This window comes from Bremia lactucae, linkage group LG11, assembly GCF_004359215.1.
Source record: "Bremia lactucae strain SF5 linkage group LG11, whole genome shotgun sequence".
Taxonomy (NCBI): Eukaryota; Oomycota; class Peronosporomycetes; order Peronosporales; family Peronosporaceae; genus Bremia; species Bremia lactucae.
This window is the reverse complement of record NC_090620.1, coordinates 3,055,987-3,077,998: the sequence shown is the minus strand read 5'-3', so window position 1 is coordinate 3,077,998 and position 22,012 is coordinate 3,055,987. Positions and strand designations below refer to the sequence as shown.

General features: G+C 45.2%; 5 protein-coding genes across 5 annotated transcripts; 3 read left to right on the top strand and 2 right to left on the bottom strand.

Annotated features, from left to right (window-relative positions):
* Positions 1–9,559: 9,559 nt before the first annotated feature.
* Positions 9,560–9,772, bottom strand: CCR75_006103 (uncharacterized protein; the record flags this gene model as incomplete). The annotated part of the gene is made up of 1 exon (XM_067964175.1): positions 9,560–9,772. One exon carries the CDS (start codon positions 9,770–9,772, stop codon positions 9,560–9,562), a length of 213 nt encoding a protein of 70 aa, XP_067822092.1.
* A 160-nt stretch (positions 9,773–9,932) lies between these two features.
* CCR75_006104 (uncharacterized protein) lies at positions 9,933–10,195 on the top strand (the record flags this gene model as incomplete). Its single annotated transcript, XM_067964176.1, has 2 exons — positions 9,933–10,045; positions 10,078–10,195. 2 exons carry the CDS (start codon positions 9,933–9,935, stop codon positions 10,193–10,195), a joined length of 231 nt encoding a protein of 76 aa, XP_067822093.1.
* Positions 10,196–14,188: 3,993 nt separating this feature from the next.
* CCR75_006105 (uncharacterized protein) lies at positions 14,189–17,136 on the bottom strand. Its single transcript, XM_067964177.1, has 2 exons — positions 16,826–17,136; positions 14,189–16,755 (listed from the first exon to the last, which is right to left on the bottom strand). The coding sequence occupies exons 1-2, from the start codon at positions 17,132–17,134 to the stop codon at positions 15,613–15,615; spliced, it is 1,452 nt and encodes a 483-aa protein (XP_067822094.1). The 5' UTR covers positions 17,135–17,136; the 3' UTR covers positions 14,189–15,612.
* On the top strand, positions 14,284–15,551 carry CCR75_006106 (uncharacterized protein; the record flags this gene model as incomplete). Its single annotated transcript, XM_067964178.1, has 2 exons — positions 14,284–14,559; positions 14,640–15,551. 2 exons carry the CDS (start codon positions 14,284–14,286, stop codon positions 15,549–15,551), a joined length of 1,188 nt encoding a protein of 395 aa, XP_067822095.1.
* Positions 17,137–17,201: 65 nt separating the features above from the next.
* Positions 17,202–18,641, top strand: CCR75_006107 (uncharacterized protein; the record flags this gene model as incomplete). The annotated part of the gene is made up of 3 exons (XM_067964179.1): positions 17,202–18,119; positions 18,183–18,367; positions 18,429–18,641. The coding sequence occupies 3 exons, from the start codon at positions 17,202–17,204 to the stop codon at positions 18,523–18,525; spliced, it is 1,200 nt and encodes a 399-aa protein (XP_067822096.1). The 3' UTR covers positions 18,526–18,641.
* Between the last annotated feature and the right edge of the window lie 3,371 nt (positions 18,642–22,012).

The following is a 22,012-nucleotide window of genomic DNA, read 5'->3' as shown; positions in this document are numbered from 1 at the left end:
ACCACTGTCTCAGCCACTTCGAGGCGACGCGAAGTACGCGAATCGCCCGGAGCGTCTAGAAGAATTGCGCACGCATTCTAAAGGGGGTCATAGCTCTCTCCATGCCTTGTCCATGTTGCAGACGCACGTCCACCACGGCGACATGAGACCAGCCTCTTTTAAGCGATTAAATGATGTGTGAACACTTGGCTGACGTCAAATCACTTTCGACGTTTAATAGACCGCATCAACCAGTCGATCTGGCGCTGATACCAAGATACGATCAAACGCATAATTTAGGGTATCACAAAGAAGTTGTCCTTGCTGCTAAGACTATCGATACTGTATGGCAGTGATACTTCTCTTCGTGGAGAACAACGAGGCTTTTCATTAGCCAGTTTCAACACAACTTCGCCAGGTGCCTCACGGACAGGAACGCGCGTCGGTAACAACGATAGACGCAATGCGTTGTCAGTCGCTCCTTAGTCAAGGAGCGCGCGCAAAGGTCGCCGATAAACGGCGACAGAAAGATTCACGAAATCAATCGCGAATCGCCATCTGATGTTGTGGCAGTCATGCGTGAAGACGCTGATGCTAGGAGTCCGAATTACGATCGGAGGACTCGGATCTAGATTCCACCAGTAAGGCGCCCATACCTACTGGTCGCTATCGATTTTTGACAGTGTAACTTGGTCAGAGACGAAGCGACCTGATACGTCAGCGTAATTGCGGTGGGAACTGGTGCGCGGACTCACCGACACATTGATTTTTTTCGGCAACAAAAGCTGGTCAGTGGACGGTCATTCCTTGCAGACTGTCGAAAGAAATTGGACGACGTCACGCGCGTGACGTCTCAACGACGTCGATCTCCATCGGCTCTGGCCCTACCGCTCGGTGCTCCACCGGAGTGGCACTTGCATAAGAAGATGTCACGATATAGTCCTCGCGTAGCGCAAGGGCGAATGTTTCCTCCAAGAAAGATGGATCTTTTCGCGCGAGGCAATATCACGTCATACCCTCCGCATGCCGAACACGAAGACGTGGACTTGCGTGGACTTGGTGTGCTATGTCGGTGGGCTTCGTGACAATACACGAAGCCAGGTGTCTGGTCTTTTGGACTTAGTCGCAATCGACATATTTGCTTGTTTGAGTGCGAAGAACTCAACGCACGCGGAGGTCGTCTTGAAGCGGCTCAAAGGCGAGACGAAATTTGTTTAGTAGAACGGTCAGGGTCGGAAACGCACACTCATTCAAAACGCGATTTTTCGAGTGCCCACTCCTTGGCCTTTTTGGATAACCGGGAGAAAAGAATATCCATATTTTTTGGCGAATCGATCAAGCGCTAGTCAATCGCATCTTTTGAACTCTTTAAACCATCAATTCAAGGAAAAACGGTCCGTTCTCATTCTCATCTTCATTGACTCGTTCGGTGAAGATCGCAAGGGAGTTAATAATAGCCTAGCTCGCGGTTTATGACGTTGTGGATGGCAAGTCGCCGTTGGTCCGGCGTCGCTGAGCTCAGCGACGTGACGACGACCTCTCCCAACACCGCTGCGAGGCGGTGGAGAGCTTGCCACTCTATACTGTGAGATGAGGGAAGGCCGTGTGATCCAAAGTCATCTCTGGAGTCGGCGACGGCGGGGAAAGGCTTATCTCAAACTTGGTCATGGGATGGACTACTAAGTGCTCCCAGGTGTAACGGGCCTACAGTGACGTTACCTGACTTAAACGTGCACGTGAGGAAGCGTTAAGTAAGTCCGAAATACTTATGTAAAAAAGACTCCCCAACCTAACGGGAATCTTTCATCTACGTGCCGACATCTTTTTTGGCTAATAATGGGTCTGGTTCTCCATTTATAGCACAGAACATACGACGTGCTATACCCGCTAATTCGGGTATAATGCCCTACTAAAGAAACATGTGTAAGTAAGCTAAGAATCATGCAACGGGAAAGGACCAGGAGTCGTCTACAAAGGCCGAGAATATGTGAGCACTTCCCGACTGAACCAGGGATTGGAAGACCGTCGAGCTTAGCATTTGTCAGACAGCGATTTCTAAGACCTCTGCCGTGAAACTGTTTTGAACAGGTGCTAACAGGCAGCCCTTTCGAATACCGGATTTGATGGGCATTGCGTGGATAGGTCGCCATTTACTATAAAGCGTTCGTGGACTCATGATGTAAATTTTACTTATTGAATGAGTTTAGATGAGAATCAAAATGGTGAAATGTTCCAACAAGTCCACAGTATCATAAGCCTTCTTAAAGTCAAAAAAAAAGAATGATCCTGAGGGTGTCCATGTCCTCGGTACCGTCTTTTGCTGCCGTCCTCGGCTGGCAAGCATCATTACGACAGCTTTTTGCATATGACGCCCCCCCCCGCAGAATGGCTTGGTGTGCTTTCGCGATAACATGTGGTGGAAGAAGCTGCATGAGGGTGGCAATCACCGTCGCAAACACCTTGTACAAAGTTTGCAACAATGAAATGAGACTGTAATCCATTATGTCACCCTTCCGAGTCGTCTTTTTTCGAAGAGGATGACAAGAGCTTTTACAGTAGAGGCAGAAGAGTCCGCCTCTTTCATGATGTCATTGGCGACAGCCGAGAGAGCAGGCACCGTGATAGACATTAAATCCTAAAAAAAAAGTCAATGTTAAGGCAACTGTAACCGGGTGTCCCGTTACATAAGTATTGTTTTTAATAGAGTAATAATTAATATCATGTTCCATGGAAGAAAATAAGCAAAGAAGTACATATAATTATCTTAATTAATTAGTTGAGTTAATAATTTAAAATTACTAAATTTAGTAATATTGATGCAAGAAAACATTTGTTCTACTAATTGGTTGATTTAAGTTTCAATCAACCCCGTTAATCGGTACGAGACACGATTGTGCGGTGCGCAAGGAGGCGCNTGTCCATGTTGCAGACGCACGTCCACCACGGCGACATGAGACCAGCCTCTTTTAAGCGATTAAATGATGTGTGAACACTTGGCTGACGTCAAATCACTTTCGACGTTTAATAGACCGCATCAACCAGTCGATCTGGCGCTGATACCAAGATACGATCAAACGCATAATTTAGGGTATCACAAAGAAGTTGTCCTTGCTGCTAAGACTATCGATACTGTATGGCAGTGATACTTCTCTTCGTGGAGAACAACGAGGCTTTTCATTAGCCAGTTTCAACACAACTTCGCCAGGTGCCTCACGGACAGGAACGCGCGTCGGTAACAACGATAGACGCAATGCGTTGTCAGTCGCTCCTTAGTCAAGGAGCGCGCGCAAAGGTCGCCGATAAACGGCGACAGAAAGATTCACGAAATCAATCGCGAATCGCCATCTGATGTTGTGGCAGTCATGCGTGAAGACGCTGATGCTAGGAGTCCGAATTACGATCGGAGGACTCGGATCTAGATTCCACCAGTAAGGCGCCCATACCTACTGGTCGCTATCGATTTTTGACAGTGTAACTTGGTCAGAGACGAAGCGACCTGATACGTCAGCGTAATTGCGGTGGGAACTGGTGCGCGGACTCACCGACACATTGATTTTTTTCGGCAACAAAAGCTGGTCAGTGGACGGTCATTCCTTGCAGACTGTCGAAAGAAATTGGACGACGTCACGCGCGTGACGTCTCAACGACGTCGATCTCCATCGGCTCTGGCCCTACCGCTCGGTGCTCCACCGGAGTGGCACTTGCATAAGAAGATGTCACGATATAGTCCTCGCGTAGCGCAAGGGCGAATGTTTCCTCCAAGAAAGATGGATCTTTTCGCGCGAGGCAATATCACGTCATACCCTCCGCATGCCGAACACGAAGACGTGGACTTGCGTGGACTTGGTGTGCTATGTCGGTGGGCTTCGTGACAATACACGAAGCCAGGTGTCTGGTCTTTTGGACTTAGTCGCAATCGACATATTTGCTTGTTTGAGTGCGAAGAACTCAACGCACGCGGAGGTCGTCTTGAAGCGGCTCAAAGGCGAGACGAAATTTGTTTAGTAGAACGGTCAGGGTCGGAAACGCACACTCATTCAAAACGCGATTTTTCGAGTGCCCACTCCTTGGCCTTTTTGGATAACCGGGAGAAAAGAATATCCATATTTTTTGGCGAATCGATCAAGCGCTAGTCAATCGCATCTTTTGAACTCTTTAAACCATCAATTCAAGGAAAAACGGTCCGTTCTCATTCTCATCTTCATTGACTCGTTCGGTGAAGATCGCAAGGGAGTTAATAATAGCCTAGCTCGCGGTTTATGACGTTGTGGATGGCAAGTCGCCGTTGGTCCGGCGTCGCTGAGCTCAGCGACGTGACGACGACCTCTCCCAACACCGCTGCGAGGCGGTGGAGAGCTTGCCACTCTATACTGTGAGATGAGGGAAGGCCGTGTGATCCAAAGTCATCTCTGGAGTCGGCGACGGCGGGGAAAGGCTTATCTCAAACTTGGTCATGGGATGGACTACTAAGTGCTCCCAGGTGTAACGGGCCTACAGTGACGTTACCTGACTTAAACGTGCACGTGAGGAAGCGTTAAGTAAGTCCGAAATACTTATGTAAAAAAGACTCCCCAACCTAACGGGAATCTTTCATCTACGTGCCGACATCTTTTTTGGCTAATAATGGGTCTGGTTCTCCATTTATAGCACAGAACATACGACGTGCTATACCCGCTAATTCGGGTATAATGCCCTACTAAAGAAACATGTGTAAGTAAGCTAAGAATCATGCAACGGGAAAGGACCAGGAGTCGTCTACAAAGGCCGAGAATATGTGAGCACTTCCCGACTGAACCAGGGATTGGAAGACCGTCGAGCTTAGCATTTGTCAGACAGCGATTTCTAAGACCTCTGCCGTGAAACTGTTTTGAACAGGTGCTAACAGGCAGCCCTTTCGAATACCGGATTTGATGGGCATTGCGTGGATAGGTCGCCATTTACTATAAAGCGTTCGTGGACTCATGATGTAAATTTTACTTATTGAATGAGTTTAGATGAGAATCAAAATGGTGAAATGTTCCAACAAGTCCACAGTATCATAAGCCTTCTTAAAGTCAAAAAAAAAGAATGATCCTGAGGGTGTCCATGTCCTCGGTACCGTCTTTTGCTGCCGTCCTCGGCTGGCAAGCATCATTACGACAGCTTTTTGCATATGACGCCCCCCCCCGCAGAATGGCTTGGTGTGCTTTCGCGATAACATGTGGTGGAAGAAGCTGCATGAGGGTGGCAATCACCGTCGCAAACACCTTGTACAAAGTTTGCAACAATGAAATGAGACTGTAATCCATTATGTCACCCTTCCGAGTCGTCTTTTTTCGAAGAGGATGACAAGAGCTTTTACAGTAGAGGCAGAAGAGTCCGCCTCTTTCATGATGTCATTGGCGACAGCCGAGAGAGCAGGCACCGTGATAGACATTAAATCCTAAAAAAAAAGTCAATGTTAAGGCAACTGTAACCGGGTGTCCCGTTACATAAGTATTGTTTTTAATAGAGTAATAATTAATATCATGTTCCATGGAAGAAAATAAGCAAAGAAGTACATATAATTATCTTAATTAATTAGTTGAGTTAATAATTTAAAATTACTAAATTTAGTAATATTGATGCAAGAAAACATTTGTTCTACTAATTGGTTGATTTAAGTTTCAATCAACCCCGTTAATCGGTACGAGACACGATTGTGCGGTGCGCAAGGAGGCGCAATACATTGTTTTTTTATTTATGTAGTAATGTAAGTAGTAAATAGAAGATCGTTACGTAGGAGCCTAATTTATTAATTTAGTTTACTTTTTTCAATCTTAAAAGCGCAGGACTAACCTTTGGAATTTAAGACTACTTAGCTACCTGTAATCATCCTCTACACGTCGTGTACGTAAAGTAACCGAGCCACCCCACCTTCACTGTATCAGAGTAGGTTGTCTAGTACTTTTAAAAGTACTAGCAAATGGTGTCTGCTACACCTGGTAGCAGTTCAGAGTCCAATTAACGGCCCACGCGTATTTTTGGAATAGAAATCAATTGAGACGTCATGGCCACGGCTGACTGCACGAAGTGTGACATTAGGTGAAAACCGTTGCGTTACTTAGCAATATTATGACTTTCTCATTACGTGTTGCAATACTTGACAGCATCTTATTAGGCTGTGGAGTAATGTAGTAGTTAATGCAGATACAAAGGTTCCATCCAACAAGGACATATTGGATGAAGAAGGATACGGCTTTCAAGCCCCTCAAGAAGATATAACGCAACGCGTAATAGGTTCGCTCATTTGTATGACCGTGAATGGAGAGCGATCGAGAGGATGAGCTCGGTCGTAGGCGGGCCCGCGTTAGCGCTATGCTGTTGGCTCTACAACACAGAGCAACATGCGGCTATTTCCAGCAAGGCTCTCAACACGTGGATGTGTTGAGACAGCAGCATTTCATGCTGCTAGCGGGCCGACGGTTCCACGTCGACCCGAAAGCTTAAAGATAGAAATGTCTTAGTTTAAGGCAGTCAAATGCGACTTCCTTTTAAGATGGCTCTTCGAATCGGACGACGCCATAAAAGCTCACCGTATCAGTGATGATGCGAAAAAAGTGAAATTTAGCATTTCCAAGTCAGCCAGAAGTGTCAAATTATGGGGCTTCAGGCTCAAGCTTCACGACCTATTAGTTCATAAGCCGTATGAGAATTTAACACACGGCTCAGGCAAACATTTGAGCCGCCATGTGCTGAATCAGGGACCGAGCCAAGCTCCTGGATTCAAAGCAGGGAAGCGTGACCTTCACGCTTATGACAAAAAAACACGATATTCGGTAAGGTGCATCGTGAGACATCCGATTGATGTATACACAACTGTGTACATTAAGAGTCTTGCAGACGGTAGCGATGCGTTGCGCTTCTGACAATTCTGGGCCCTCTTCCATTTTCGGGAGGTTTAGTTTTGTAAAGACTCAGCCGTAGATTGACTACAGTGCTACCAGGTTTAGAGGAGCTACCTCGCTCCTAAAGTCAGAGGAAGACTTTTAGAATCAGAGAGTCACTTATTTCTATTGAATCGATGGGTTTAACAACTCAGGCAGTCGTACAAGCTATTAGAGCTTAAGGAATGCTAGTTCAAGGGGTTCAGGGGATCGTTGAAGCAAGTCGCAACTAGTGTCCACATAAGTGCATTCACATTGGGAGATATGACGTCGAGCGTCATCCGTTATGCGGGTTATCTATAAAGATACGCTCACAATACATATTAAGTGTATTCTATAGAGATGATATTTTGATTGGTAAAAAATAGGTATTTATATTCAATACGATTAAATGATAATCAGTCTGAAAACTCTTTCCTACTTGGTAAGTGCGCACGAGGAGCCGGATTACCGCTCCCGTGACGACACTTAACCATTGTACTTAGTGCATTGGGTGAGGACGCCAACGTGCCCACCACAACTACCTCACTGCTCGCAAGAGAAGCAGCTTAAACCGCTTCCTCGCTGTGCTAGGGTGTGTGTCAAAGTAGAGCGTGGCCGCATTACGACGTGCCCGCCTACATAGGCGGTGTTATTTGTTGCAAGTTGAAAGATCCGATTTTGCCGCTGAATCATCACAATTATCGCTACTTGGTAAACTTCGTGGACCATAAGACAAATTGCGTGAGGTGCTTGCCGAAAAAAACGTTGCGAATAATTTTGATACTTTTCTCGTTACTTTGAGAAGCGTTTCGAATGTTGCGTGCATATCCTCTGTATTGACGGTGAAGGCGTATATACCAAAGTGAGCTTTCTGTGTATACAAATTGGAGTCGCAAGTCAGGTGAGTGAGCCCGCGAAGCAGGCTAGCAACGGTAAAGCTTAGCTTATGCGTCGATCCCTAATGAATATTGATCGATGCACGATCTCCGGCTCAAAATTTGCCTAATCATTCTGATATGATCCAGCTGCCTGCACATCTTACATCTTAAGATCGTAGCACAACCCACGAATTTCCAATCCGAGCCTCACCCCTTGAGCTTAAAATGGGAAAAGTGCCCGAGCTAACTAAATTGTAGTATATGGATCACCGTGCAAGAGTTTTCGGGAACTTAATGAGAAGAATTGAAAGCTTTACGCGGTGAGAGTTTACAATATCGGTAAAAGGGACGAAACTGAAGGCTACAAGATTTTGCTTAACGATAGAATGGCGACGACATCGCACCAATCAAGCGTTACCGAGACGCTAGGTTCTGTCGCAAACATTCATCTTCTGCAAGCACCAAATACAGAAAACGAAGACATGCTGTAAGTTTTGGTGAATAGACGTGATAAAGTGATTGAAGTTGCTGCTGATACTTCTAATACAAGCGCGACTGCGATACTACAACATGGCCACCTGAACGACGTTGGCACCGCCGCGTGTGGCAGATGCTCCCAGGATTAGGCGCTCGATTCTGAATAAAAAACGCGTAGACAAATGTGATGTATGATACAATGAAAGATCTGGCGATTAAAGGTGAACATTTTTTGGCCGCACTGGTAGTAATTGAAGCGTCAACAAAGACGTCGATATCGCGAGCAGTAAACTATGGGTCCGATCTAAGTCCTTTTGTGAGGCTTTATAAAGCCGTGGTAGTGAGCTCTGGGCGCAAGCTCAACTTGGGAAGCTGCGGTCACTAAAATCAATGAGACTTAGCCTGGATTCAAGAGCGAACCTAGTGCCAAGCCTTTTCCCACGAAGTGGGTCCTACGAGAAGAAACGCCGTGGAGATGTGGTGTGGAGAAGTGTAAAGAGCGTCTTGTTGCGTGGGAACAAACAAGTGCTTGGAATTGCCTTTTACCCAATGTTGCTGTAGCTGAGGAATCGGCAATAGCATGGTAGTTTTGGACACTTCGAAGATTTGAGGTGTTCGTGTTCGTGTTCTTCATGGCGATGTACATAGTTGCGAACGCATGCGTGCTATAGTTTGGAATGCCTCGGCGGAGTCAAAATGCCGTTGCATCTTGGCAGTACTATTCGTGATGGTATGCTAGAGACAACGTAGGGTTCTCGCAAAGGGAATACAGCCTTCAAGCGCGTTCATTGACGCCAGCTCGCGATCAACAACAAATGTTTTTGGTGTAGCGATGCTGAACATTTCGAGTACCTGCCTCGGGTTCTAAACCGCCTATGAGTATTCGTCCCCTGTCTCGTTGAGCATACAACCGAATGCAAAAGTGTAGCTTTGGTTGGTCGCAGTGATGTCCACAATGTGCAGCAGTGATAGTCTAAACCGATTGGTCTTGTAGGTGTCGTCAATCAAGAAGACCCGACTAGCGCTAAATCGGGTGGCGATCTCCTTAGCAGAGGGAGACGCAATGAATTGGTGGGTGAGCTGCTGTCAGCATCGACTTGCATGTAGTGCGGTGCGCTGTTGTTGTTATCGATGTTTTCCGCAAGACTATCAAGCAAGACTGCAAGCGGAGATCGCCCTCCTGACACTCTACGGCGTTCATGTGCTTGGATATTGTAGATATTGCGCGAGATTACACCCACAACACCAGATTGCCGAAGGGAGGCAGTGATACGACCAGCATGGTCAGCATGCAATTATACTATCGTTCTTACGTCAAGAGGTTCAAAACTTCATTAATTAACTGCGTATTCGTATCGTGTTGATGAGCTGAAAAAAGCATGTTCGTCCTTCACTTTCTGTCCTTTCATTCTCGGCAGGAAAATCAACCGCTTTTACAAGTTGCAAGAACTTTGTATGACCGCCAAGAAAGTGGCGATTGATAATCAAGAGATTCTTTTCACGCTCGGATAAACGATGAGTTGGCAAATAGTACTGAATCTGACGAAACATTTAGACACACTTGATGGTCGCACGACGCCATTTGCGACACACTTGGCCGAGATTCCGTAGCTCTTGCAAATTAAATTCACATAATTCAAAGACTTTGACTGTATTATAGTGATGTCGTCGCTGTTGCAATGCACAGGCACAATTATCACATACACGCTACATGACGCTGCCATCGTGTAGAGGCATGAGAGAATGCGAGCTTCGTGTTGTTGACGCTGAAGCACTCGACACACACACACACACAACGACGACGCACTTCAAGACCGACTGGGCGTGAATTTGCTGATAATATTTAATTCTTGCAGTCGCTGGACGTCTTTGAAAAATGTTTCGTGCTGGATTTCGGGCGTGAACGTCTCGGAATCTGTAGGTGCAGGGCTAGTACTCATTTCAAGCTCTGCTACAGCGTCTGATGTTGAGTAGGATGTCAAGTATCAGCTAATATTACCAATCAAGTCGGTAGCAATGGTCGTCAAGGAATTACACGCTGGGGATACAGGAGTAACCTCATAGTCGCCAGGAATGATTACACGCTGGCTAGAATATGCCGAGCAAAAGATGCATCCAGTCTGCACCTGGCGATGAGGTATCCCTCATCACCTTAAAATATATAGTGACAAATGATTTGTCACTTAGAGCCCGTCGAATAACTTTATTCGTCGCCAGTCGCTACTTTAATTCAGTAATTGACCATCCCCTTAGTACACCAAGTGTACTTAACGGGGACTGTGTAACAGTGGGGCAACTTTAGCCCGTTACAGGCCAGTCGGTGATCGCCTTGATTTTTCCGGATCAGGTTGTACACTGTGTTTACCCAGGATATACTCAAGAAGTGGTATTTTGCTTGCAGCGACTATACACATCAAAGAAGCGCGCCTGAAGTAACACTTCATTGTTCGACGACTGGTACATGGCGCGAATCTCTGTCTAATCCTGCAAATACGAACTCATTTTTTAGCTTAAGCATTCAAATTGATCGCCGACTGGCAATTCGTCACAACCTATAAAATTAGCGAAATCGGTCCAAAGGCAACATTAATCATAACTGCGGTACATTAATTATCATGCCACAGCAGAAAACCGACTTATGTCTGCTTTATTAATTCGCCGAAGCAAACTAAACCGCTAACCTGTATCTATTTCATTTATAGCATTCATATTAATCACCGACTGGCTAATTATGACAGCCTCTGAATCAGTAGCACCATGATATGTGAGCAACAGAAGTACAGTTAGTACATTTAAAAGGACTCGCATTCGATCCGAAGACCAAATGCAAGACACTTCACATTTGGCATCTCCTCCACCGACTACACAGAGGAAGAAAGCCAAGTTTCTTGTACGGACCCTGTTTTAGGCTGTTCCGCTACCGAGATGGCTTGGTCTAGCGTCTCGGTAGGACTGTCTGCAAGACCTCGCTACTTCAGCTGACATCGCTTTCGCTATGGGGTGCTCGCGCCGTCTCACATCAAATTATTCATACAAATCTAGTACGATGAAATCATCATCGTACTGTTCACCTTTTTCGTGCATTAAACATCCGACACGACCCGATTGGCACCTTCTAATTGGCCATCGTCGAAAGATTCTAAGTGCCATTGCTATTAAAAGTCGAGCCAAATTAGACAACTTTAGTATAGGAAATTAAATAGAGATGCAGGCTTAATGCGCTGACACTGTTCGCGAGAGCGAATATAGTTGGCCACTCATCAATATAGGAGCTTCAGATCTGTGTCATGAGGCACATAGATTATCAAGGGATCACAAGGTGACAGCTGATGCCATCTTCCCTCCAAGAAAGAATTCTTTTGGCGAGCTGTCACCAGCTCAATGTGAAGGGCAGATGTATTCTTTTTTTCGCCAGTTGATCAGTCGCAACTTGCGCAGTTCTTCTCAACTGGTCACGGGAAACATTATCAACCGCACGTCAACGTTGGCAGCCATGAAGGCATACCACGTGATAATTTGGCGACTCCTCTTCTGCCATGCAGCGTTTATCATTCCCCGTGGGGCTTGAAACCACGACCACTTCCTTAATACAGTCCTCAGAAATGTTCTTTGGAGTTGTGCTACATCGTTCACGAGTCGGAATGCATTTTGTGAGGGGATTTTGAGCGCTTTGACTTTAGTAATGCTTACTCAAGCAGAATCCTAGCTAATTTATATGTAGATTTCGGCCGCCAAATTTATATCTGGCGGCGACCAAATCTGTTACCCATATTAAATCAAATTTTATTAAGTGACTATTTTAAAAAATCTTCCCCAGTATGCACGACATATGAATACACGGGCGTATGGTCGGCTAATCGCTTTCAGTGCTTTATTGTCGACTATAATGAGTCGACACCGTTGCCAGCACCTCATAGGTTAGAGGATGTAACGGGACTCCCCGATTCATTTTCTAACCGACAGCCACTATAGTGACTGAAGTAGGTGACAGAAAATATTATTATAGTATCGTTAGAGGAACGCGTGAGTGGGTGAGACCGTTGACATAGAACGGAGGAGAAGCTTAAGTGTAATGGGGAACACATCGGTTGGAGAACCGTTGTTTTGTTACATTTACTTTAGAGGTAAAAACGCATGACTACTTGTCATCGTCCTTTTCACAACCCCAGTCTCCACGAGCTCGGTAGGAATTTGTGTCACCTTACATCCAGCGTAGTGACGCGTGATCTGTAGCTATCACAAACGGCTTAGAGCAAGCAGATGAGAAATATCGGCGCTACCCGTTTCGTGCATTGCGATCCATTAAAATCATGTCGGAGTGGGTAATGCAACAGATTTCAAAACAATCGTTGTGATCCGCGTGAGTTCAAGCCTCGCACCGGACCGCCGTACGAACGCCATCGGACAAAGGTGTGAGGGGCCACACAGCACCTCTTGCGCTGCTCGATGAGCAAGGCAACATTCATTTGGTTCATTTTGCTGCAATACCGGAATCGATCCCAGCCAAAGCCTGTTCTCTCGTGCCTTTGTTGACACGATATTTCGACTCCATGGACTTACCCCGGGAACTGGCCTCCGATCGAGACCCTAAATTCACGGCGATATTTTGGCAAACTGTGTTCCAAATTACTTGGAAATCAGTTAAAAATGTCAACATAGGATCATCTCGAAACAGATGATCAAACGGAGTGTGCAAACCGTATTCTCGAAGAAATACGTCGCGGAGACGTCCTCTCTTCTAAGAGTTGGGGGAGCGAGTTCTTGCCGATGGTAGAATTTGCCATCGACAATTCAGTGCATGCTTCTACAAAGCATACACCGTTTTCGATTTTGTACTTCTTTATTTTTTTCTTTTTACAGGAAATATTACATATTATTCCTCCAATAGGATAAATACTTATGTAACGGGACATCCCGTTACATCCCCGTATGAAGACAATATTCTTTATTCGTTATACTCTTCTCATTAGTAACATTACTTATTTTGCAAGCTATCCAAATACAATTTGTCAAAAACAAATTGTGAAGCATATTACGGACGGCAATGGTCAAGATGGGTCGAAGCAATCGAGTGTTCTTGAGTTTTTCGCAGGAATCATCAATAATTTATTTTAAGTAAAAATAGGATAATAAAAAAACTCCAATTTGTCTACTGTGGACAATCAGACAAAGTTAGATGATACTAATTTCAAAATCTGCTTATTGCAAATACAAAAAAATTGTTGCCCGTGCATATTGCTGTGTAACCCCATTGCATGGTCTTGGTGATCACAAGCTTATATCGTACGCAACATTAATGACTTTTCTACATGGGCATTAATTTGATTTATCCGCACGGAATCATGATGAGGGCGATGCGCAATGTCAAGTATAAATTGCCCCCTATGTATGTATGACTCATGTACCATCCCCACCGTCCTGCTTGTCAAGATTGAGTTAACCTTCGCGCAAAGGGACCACGACACAATCCAGGTCTCACGTCAATTTGGAGCCTAGTTTACGCTCCTAATTCATTAGTTACAGAGTTGATAACAAACGTCCGTCCTGTTATGTTATGTTCCTAATTAATGTCATTCAGTAAAATCTGCCTCTTAAAAATTTGCCAAAAGTGCTTTGCTTCATTTTATTACAACTACCGGACCACGTCTAAATCTATATTTTCAGCACTGCTGCATGCTTGAGCTTAATCACATACTGAACAAAGCTCGGTGCGCTAGAATCCTCGCCCAAGCCGATTCGATCCGATCAGACTAAAAAAGATCACCGCAATACCCCCATTCCTGTTTCGAACTTGCACCCCAACCCCCAGGTCCAGTAAAAAGGCAGAATCTGTTTTGTCCTGTTATACATCCACGTGATTACCTAAAAGCTGTATGACGACCACTCAAAGAGTGCGAAACACGGTTCTAAGAACGAAATCGGCAAAAAAAAAAAGCATCCGGAACCCCGTGATCGCAAATTCCACGATCCACAGGATTCCTCCCTGCCGTCAGCCGTTTAACACTTTCACTGCGCTGTTTAGTCAGCTTCGGACACGCACGCTTGTTAACCACCGTTGACAGATGCGACCTTTTTCCCGTCGTGGTCTTGGCTTCGGCTTCTCTGGACCGGCGGGGCTAGACGGAAGAACATTGTACGACCCGCCAGTCGACTTGACCCACTCCATGGACTTAGACCAGCGGCTCTTTTCAGCGTACTTTCTAGTGGCCGAGCCACTGGCAACGTTTGTTGGCTACCGAATTGCTCAGCACTGTCTTCGTGGCTGTCGCGTGTCTTTCCTGTCACCGTCGCAACGCATGTGGATTGGCATTTGCTACTGTTGGCTCAAGATCCAATTGGTAGGTAAACGTTATCAATCTAGGGATACACAAGGTGGTCTCGCATTAACTTTGTATCCTATACTTTCGACGGCGCATAGATTGCCTACGCATTCCACGGCACGGCGTACTACATCCTATCGCTTGTCCTTATAATCGTGTACTTTGTCTATGCCTTCTTGGCTTTTGGCTTTCATTTTGGTCCACTTCAATTCCTCTTTTTCGATTACATCCCACGTACTAAAATGACACAAAGCTTGATTTACAAGATGGCAAGAGTATGCCAAAACGTATCGACACGCGTCGAGTGTTACATTCTACAGCAATTGCTTTGTTGCTTGCCACTGGAAATGCGGGACTGTAATGCTATGACAGCATCGTCGATTCCCGCCACGCACCCATTAGAGCCTTTCAAACCAATGTCTCGGAACTCCAATCGTGCCATGGGATTCTCGCGAGTCACGTCGTTCTTTGGCCGGCAATTAAATGTCAGCATTGAGCTTTGGAACCACTCCATGTGTCAGCAATGGATCCTACCTCTAAGCTCTGGAGCTCGTGCCACTGCATCTCGAGTCAAAACCACATGTGCAAACGAAAACGTACGGAATGACGCGGTTTTTGAGTGCCGCTACATGTTTGTGATGCAGCACGATGGCTTGTTGTTAGGCTTCTTTTTAACGGCTCCTTCCGCGACATTGATGGTCAAGTTTAAACATGGAAAAGCAATGCCATTTGAACTACTATTGCGTTTCCACTGCGAAACGCGCTCAGTGCTCGCAAATGTTTCCCCCGTGGTTTTGTACGCCGAAAGTCCCAAGCTGGTGGGACGTGCCAATGTGGCGCAGAAAAACGCCGTCTTTCGTCTCCTGTTGCATCTTAATAAGGCCCATGGCAATTCAGTCGATGTGTCTCTACGTGCGCTTCGTGCCAAGAACTTTGTCGATGCTGGTGTCGGTCAAGTAATGAAGAAAAAAACACGTGTCACGGGCTCGTTTAGCGAATTAAGCGGATAGCCCTATAAATTCATTAAAAACAAGCGCCGCTACTGAAAAAAAAGTTGACGCGTTTGAGATTCTAACATAATTCCGGAGGAGGTGGAACGGTGGGGACCATACCCAATGTGAATTCCTCTTGTTGAAACTGCTTTAGATTCCACGCATCGTCTTGATTATCAGGTGCAAAGTCTTGAATGTCCGGCGATGGTCGTGGAGTCATTGCTGCCCTCGTGGACGTGTTTGACGCACAAGTCGACGTTGTTTCCGACAAATCTCCATCACGTTTACTGGTCGTGCTTGTTCTTGCCATCCCGAATGGGTTACTTGATATCGAAGAAGTTTGAAGCGGTGTAGTGGTCGTCTTACTAGATACATTGAATACAGTAGACGACGGATTTTCGCCAAATGTGGTAGCAGTTGATAAAGTCGTACTTTTTAAACTTGTTGTCGTGCCTTTAAAACCACCAAACGGAGAGTTTAATGGCGCATTGTTCACTACACCAAATGGCGAAGTAGATGGAAGCCCTTTTGCATCGGACTTAAGAGAACCAGCTCCAAACGAAGAAGTCGAATTGGAAACATTTCCAAAAGGCGAAACCGTACTTAGTGGTGCTGGTGTCACGCCGAAAGTACTTGTCGAAAGTGCTCCGAATGGACTCGTTGTGGGGGTCGACGGTTGCCCGAATGTAGCAGCTTTTAGCGTAGTAGCATTTCCTCCAAACGAATTGGTCGCAGCGGAACTGCCAAAGACCGAGCCTTGCGCCCCCGAGGTCGATGGAGTGCCAAACGTCGTTGATAGAGAATTACTACGAAACGTGCTTCCTGTGGCTTCTGTATTTCCCGGTATACTAAAAGGACTCGCCGTTGGAACAGTGGCTGTTTGAAATGGGTTTGTTGCCACGGATCGATCTCCAAAAGGAGATGTTGACGGCGTTGCAGATTGAAATGGATTAACGGCACCACCACTTGTGAACGGACTTGCGACGGGATTCTGTCCATTAAAAGAATTTGTGGTCGCTAGCGTTTCCCCTGCAAATAATTTCTGTGCCGATTGGTAGTTCTCTAGCAGCGTTAAAACACGGTGTCGTTGATTTTGTTGCTCCTTTGCAAGCGCCTGAAGCTTCTGTGTTGACTGCATACAATTTCCTGACGTCTTAAGATCCTGGTACGCTTCCCATCGTGCTTCTTCAGCACTTACATCACCATCCACAACGTTCGGAAGCTACACGAAAACAACGGCGTGTTATCTACTTTGCTTCCACGAGAATCTCAACAAAGCAAGTTTTCTTTACCCCTTTTGCAATACCAAATCCTGAAAGTAACCAGATTGAAGCATTCTTAAGCTCTTCAATGGCTAGCGCACGCCCAGCTTCGGTCATTCCGGCGTTTTCGACCCCCGAGGTCGCACGATTGGCACTGGTTCCGAACGGAGACACGGACGGCGCATTAAATCCACTATTGTTCTGTTTGTTGTCGAAAGACGCGTGTGAAAAGCGGCAATTGTTGCCGTTCCGACACGTTCCTTGCGCAAAGAATTTACACGGCCTCATGTAGCCACCACCAGACCTTTTCATGGCCATCTTGAAAGTAAACTGAATCATTTAAGCCAATCCAACTAATAGTTTTTCTTATTTATGAGCCAATCAACGACGTGGATAACAAAATCTGATGGGGCAGCAAGAAGTGACGTTTGGAGGCCTCCTACTACTCGTGTCAGTGGCCACGACATGCGTCTATGAATCGGCATTAGTGCAAAGTATTAAAAGCTTTGAAGAGGGGCGATCTGTAGTGAAGGAACTGCTAAAGCCTCAAGTAGAAGAGCGTCATGAAGGCCAATTAATCCACTTTTCAGGACTAATCACGACGAACGCGACTTTGAAACAAAAATCACGTGATGTAGACGAGATTGGTGTTCGGCAAAGTCCTTTTGTCATGGATCCAGTCTTTGGCATTGCAGCAAAAGGCGTGCGGCTGTATCGCCGTGTGGAGATGCTACAGTGGGTGGAGACCTCCCACACTTCGACAAGTAGCACACCCGAGGACGAAGACCAACGATTTGATACTGATCGGGAACGAATTTACATGTACGATTTGCAATGGCGAGAAGGCCATATTGATAGCAGTGCATTTGACGATATTAGTCATCGTAATCCTCCAATTGAAGCTTGGACGTACAAGTCTCTCGTGATTCAAGGAACAGACCTAGTGGTAGGAGAATTTTCGCTGTCGGAGGAGTTACTGGATCAAATCCAACGACGTGATGCTGTGCCGTTGGATGCTGCAAAACGTCGATTGATGGCCAATCTGCTGGATCAACAGCACGGAGAAGAGTGGAATGAGAAAATGGTTGCGAATGGTACAGTCGAGAAAGATTTTTTTTATTTTCGGAACGAAATTCGAAAATTGGTTGTTGGAGATCAGCGCGTTTACTTTGAAGTTACACCAAATTATCCAGTGACAGTCTGTGCGAAGCAGCGAGGAAATAAAGTAGAACGGTATACGACTTCTGCTGGTGACTCACTGCTCCTGTTAGAGGACGGAATCATGACTGCCGACGAGCTTTTTGATTTAAAATCATACTCAAAGGTATTGATTATTAACGTAGGATTATACAGACGATGCTACTTACCTCTATTCGCTACTTCATAGGTGCAGAAAATACGATTTTTTCGGCTCTTCGCGACCGTTCTAGGCTTCATGGGTTTTCTAGTCTTGCGAAATCCGCTAATCGAGCGCTTTCGTCCTCTTGTGACCATTCAGCAACATTTGTTGGCCGGTAGCATGGGCGCGGCACTTACGTTTTCGGTTGTTGGAGCTCATTGGCTTCTATATAGGTAAGTAATCACTACATTGGACTAGGTTTTCCGCTCTCATTGGTATCTGTGATATTTGTAGACCACTCTGGACTATGGCGCTTACGCTTTGTGGCTGGACGCCGCTGATTGTGCTGTTCCTATTATTTCTTAACAAGGATGAGCGTAAAAGTCAGTGATCTTTTTTAAAATCGGCATAAACTAAACATTCTAAACGAGAGGTCAATATTTGTTCATGCATACGAAATGCCTTAACCATTTTACCAGCCAGGTCTAGGTTAAGGTTAGTTTTAACAATGGCACAATTTTGTAATGGCACACATTTGTTGGAGAACCGTTGTTGTGGTACATTTACTTTATTGGTAAAATACCCTTTTATCCTATTTAAAATACTTCATTACTAAAATCCCATTTACTATGGGTAACAAATGTGGTCGCGGCCAGATTTATATCTGGCGGCCAAAATATACTTTAAATTAGGCAGGGTAAGGTTTTTAGATTTAAAATATAAAATAATTCAGGTCCCCTAAGGCTTGCGCATTGATCTGTGAGAGATAGAAGCTTTGCTAAGGTACATACTCTCGGGAAATAGTTGCCACTTGGTTCTGCCAAACCCTGAATCCGTTGAACTAGGATTTATTAAGCTTTAGTAGCTTCTACGACTCCCTGGTTGTTAAACCCATTAGTTCTATAGAACTTATAGACTCTGAGTCTGAAAGTCTTCCTCTGACTGGAGGAGCGAGGTAGCTCCGCTACACAATAAATGAACCTTACTTGAAAACCGTCACGAGTAAATTCAGATTTACAATTGCGTACTTGAGACTCCCTTTGCAGCTCATCCTTGTAGTGGAGATTCAAATTACAAAAGTGCATACACCATACTTGAGGCTTATTGTACGATAGGCTGCAAGAGATGTAGGAAGTAAAAGAAAAATGATTTCAGCATTACGTATTCTCATTCCTCATCACTACAACATGCACATCAGTTGCACTGCAACTTGACCATGACGAGCTCCACCTGGTGACTATCTCTCCCTGTTATGCGATCCTGACGTTCCGGCGTGACGTTAACGTCAGCTCATCGCATCTGTCAAATTGTCACAGCCATTTGCCATTCAGGTGAAGTCGAGACCTACCAGGTACAAGTTGTCGCAGTTGACTTCAACGCCCTTGCTCAGCCTGCTAAAAACGAGAGTTTCTAACAAGGCTTCACTTCTCAATGATGATTATTGACGGCTAGGCAAGCGGTGCACTTATCATGATGTCAATATTGAGTGATTTCTTGGACACATTTACGCAGAGAGCTTATTACCTGCGAGATTGCATTAAACAAAGTTATACAAGTCATATAATACGCAGAGAAATCTGATAGTATTGCTCGTGGAAACTCGAGGTGGCATTGAGTCAAAAGAGAGATAAGAAAGCATACATTGATTATAGCCCGCAAACAGTATCGAGTAGCCCGCAACAGCAGCAATAGCAGATTACTAAGAACCACTTACACCCGTTTCCATCAGCAGACCCTGTGCGTATCATGTGAAGTTTTTATCAGCTAATTAAGCAGAAGACACAGTTGCAAAATGAAAAATAAAGTACGTCCAGGTAGAAAATCACATTCGGAAAGTTAGTTCACAAAACCGTCGCCTTCCCAGATGCAGTATTTGTCTAGGAGTAGCAAGCTGCGTTTCTGAATCGGATTTCACCTTTGCTATGTCGAGTTCCACCTTTGCTGTGAATAATGAGATTGGATGGGCTAAAAGATGGATGGGTGAGTTCAGTAACAAGTGAGGGTGAATTTACGAATTATGATCTAAGTGAGATGTACTTTATTTCGTGCAACATCTTAGTCGTTACGTTTCGTACATTTGACATATGTAAAGAACTTAGCGATTTTTTTTAAATCAATGTTATCGTGTCAACATAGATGATGGCGTAATGGGGCACACATCGAATGGAAAACCGTTGTTGTGGTACATTTCTTTATGGGTAAAATACTTTATTGTTCTATTTAAAATAGGTCCTGCATTAAAGTCCCATTTGTTATGGGTGACATATGTGCCAGCACCAGATATTAATCGGGTGGTCGAGATCTATATTCAACTAAGTTAAGGTAAGGTTTTAAATTTTAATAACTAATTGAAGTTCAGTTTCCATTTTGATCATAGCGTCTAGTGCCTTCCTAAGGCTAGCGCATTGATCTATGAGAGATAGAAGCCTTTTTAAGGTATATACTCTCGGGTGCTAGTTGCGACTTGGTTCCACGAACCCCTGAATCACTTTAAATATGATTTACTAAGCTCTGCAAGCTTGTACAGCTCACTGAATTGTTAGACATATTTCTTTAATAGAGCTAAGTGACTCAATGAGTCTATAAGTCTTCGTTTGACTTAAGGGGCGAGGTAGCTACGCTACACCTGGTAGCACTCGTAATTAATCTACGCCTAAGTCTGCTAGACTTAATTTCTTCGAGGATGAAGCACTTCGCTAAACTTTCGGGGGCGCGACATTTTGTTTTTGACAAGATTATAACCTTGTTTGGGCCGGGTCATATCGATCACATTATATCCCAGGGCCCAGTGGTCCAAGTAGCCAGGCTGGAAGCCTTTATGCAACTTGAGGCTTCCTTCATAGGGAAGGTTTAAGACCACTTGGCGGCATCTATGCCAACTACGTACATCCCTGAACCTGACTCCGAGTCTAAGGCTCACCCTCTTATTATTAATGTCCGTTTATATTAGGGCAAAAAGGAGAGAATCCTTTGGCTCAAGCAAACGGACATGACTATAAATTCGGCCATGGTCCAAACCGAGCAACAAAAGGTGACCTTAGCCATTTCTAAGCTCTGGGGCCGAGCCAGTGGGTGGACTTTCATGTGGCTGAGTACCATGACACAGTTATGCTAAAACAATAATAAAAAGACTAGCTAAAACTTTGCCATAAAGTAATTTTTTTTTCACGTTGATTTCCAGGACGATGCATTTCCCACACGGGATTTGCTGAAACAGCACCTGATATGCATGTTTGCACCGCCTAATCAGGCTTTTCGCGTGCGATCGCGATTTTAGACAGCTCGTCAGTGTAAATGTAATTTAGGAAACTATGTCCAAGAGTTGAAACTACAATTACTGCGATGCATGAAGACCCATTACAAGATTCGGTTGCGTTGACCATCTTCATGGAAGGTCTTAACGCCGGCGTTGCCCGAACGGAGGTTTACCGACCTCACCCCGCTACTTTGAAGCGGCAGTAACTATTACGTTAAACGCTGAGTGCGACTTTGAGTCCTCACGTATTGGTCTACATCGGCATTATGTCATCTCTTCGAGCACTTTGAGCTCGCCTAATAGACCGGAATCTATGGGTCTCAGCCTCGCGAGAAAGAAGAAGAGCTGCAAGCTGTGGAACAGCACAGAAACATTCGTAGCTGTTATATGTGCGGAAGCACAAAACATTACTGTCCGGCTTGTTCATTGCGTAATCCACACAAAGCTCGATGGAGCAACAATCCCAACCTATGCCAAAAATCTGGTACGGTCCGGAAAAATGTCGGCACCCAGTAGAGGCGGAGCGCCCTACTGGGGAAGACCTAGGCTCTGTTGAACATCTGAGAGGTGAGGTCAAACGAAACCCAGCTCCAATAGGCTCTATGCGTCTTGGCATGGGGCG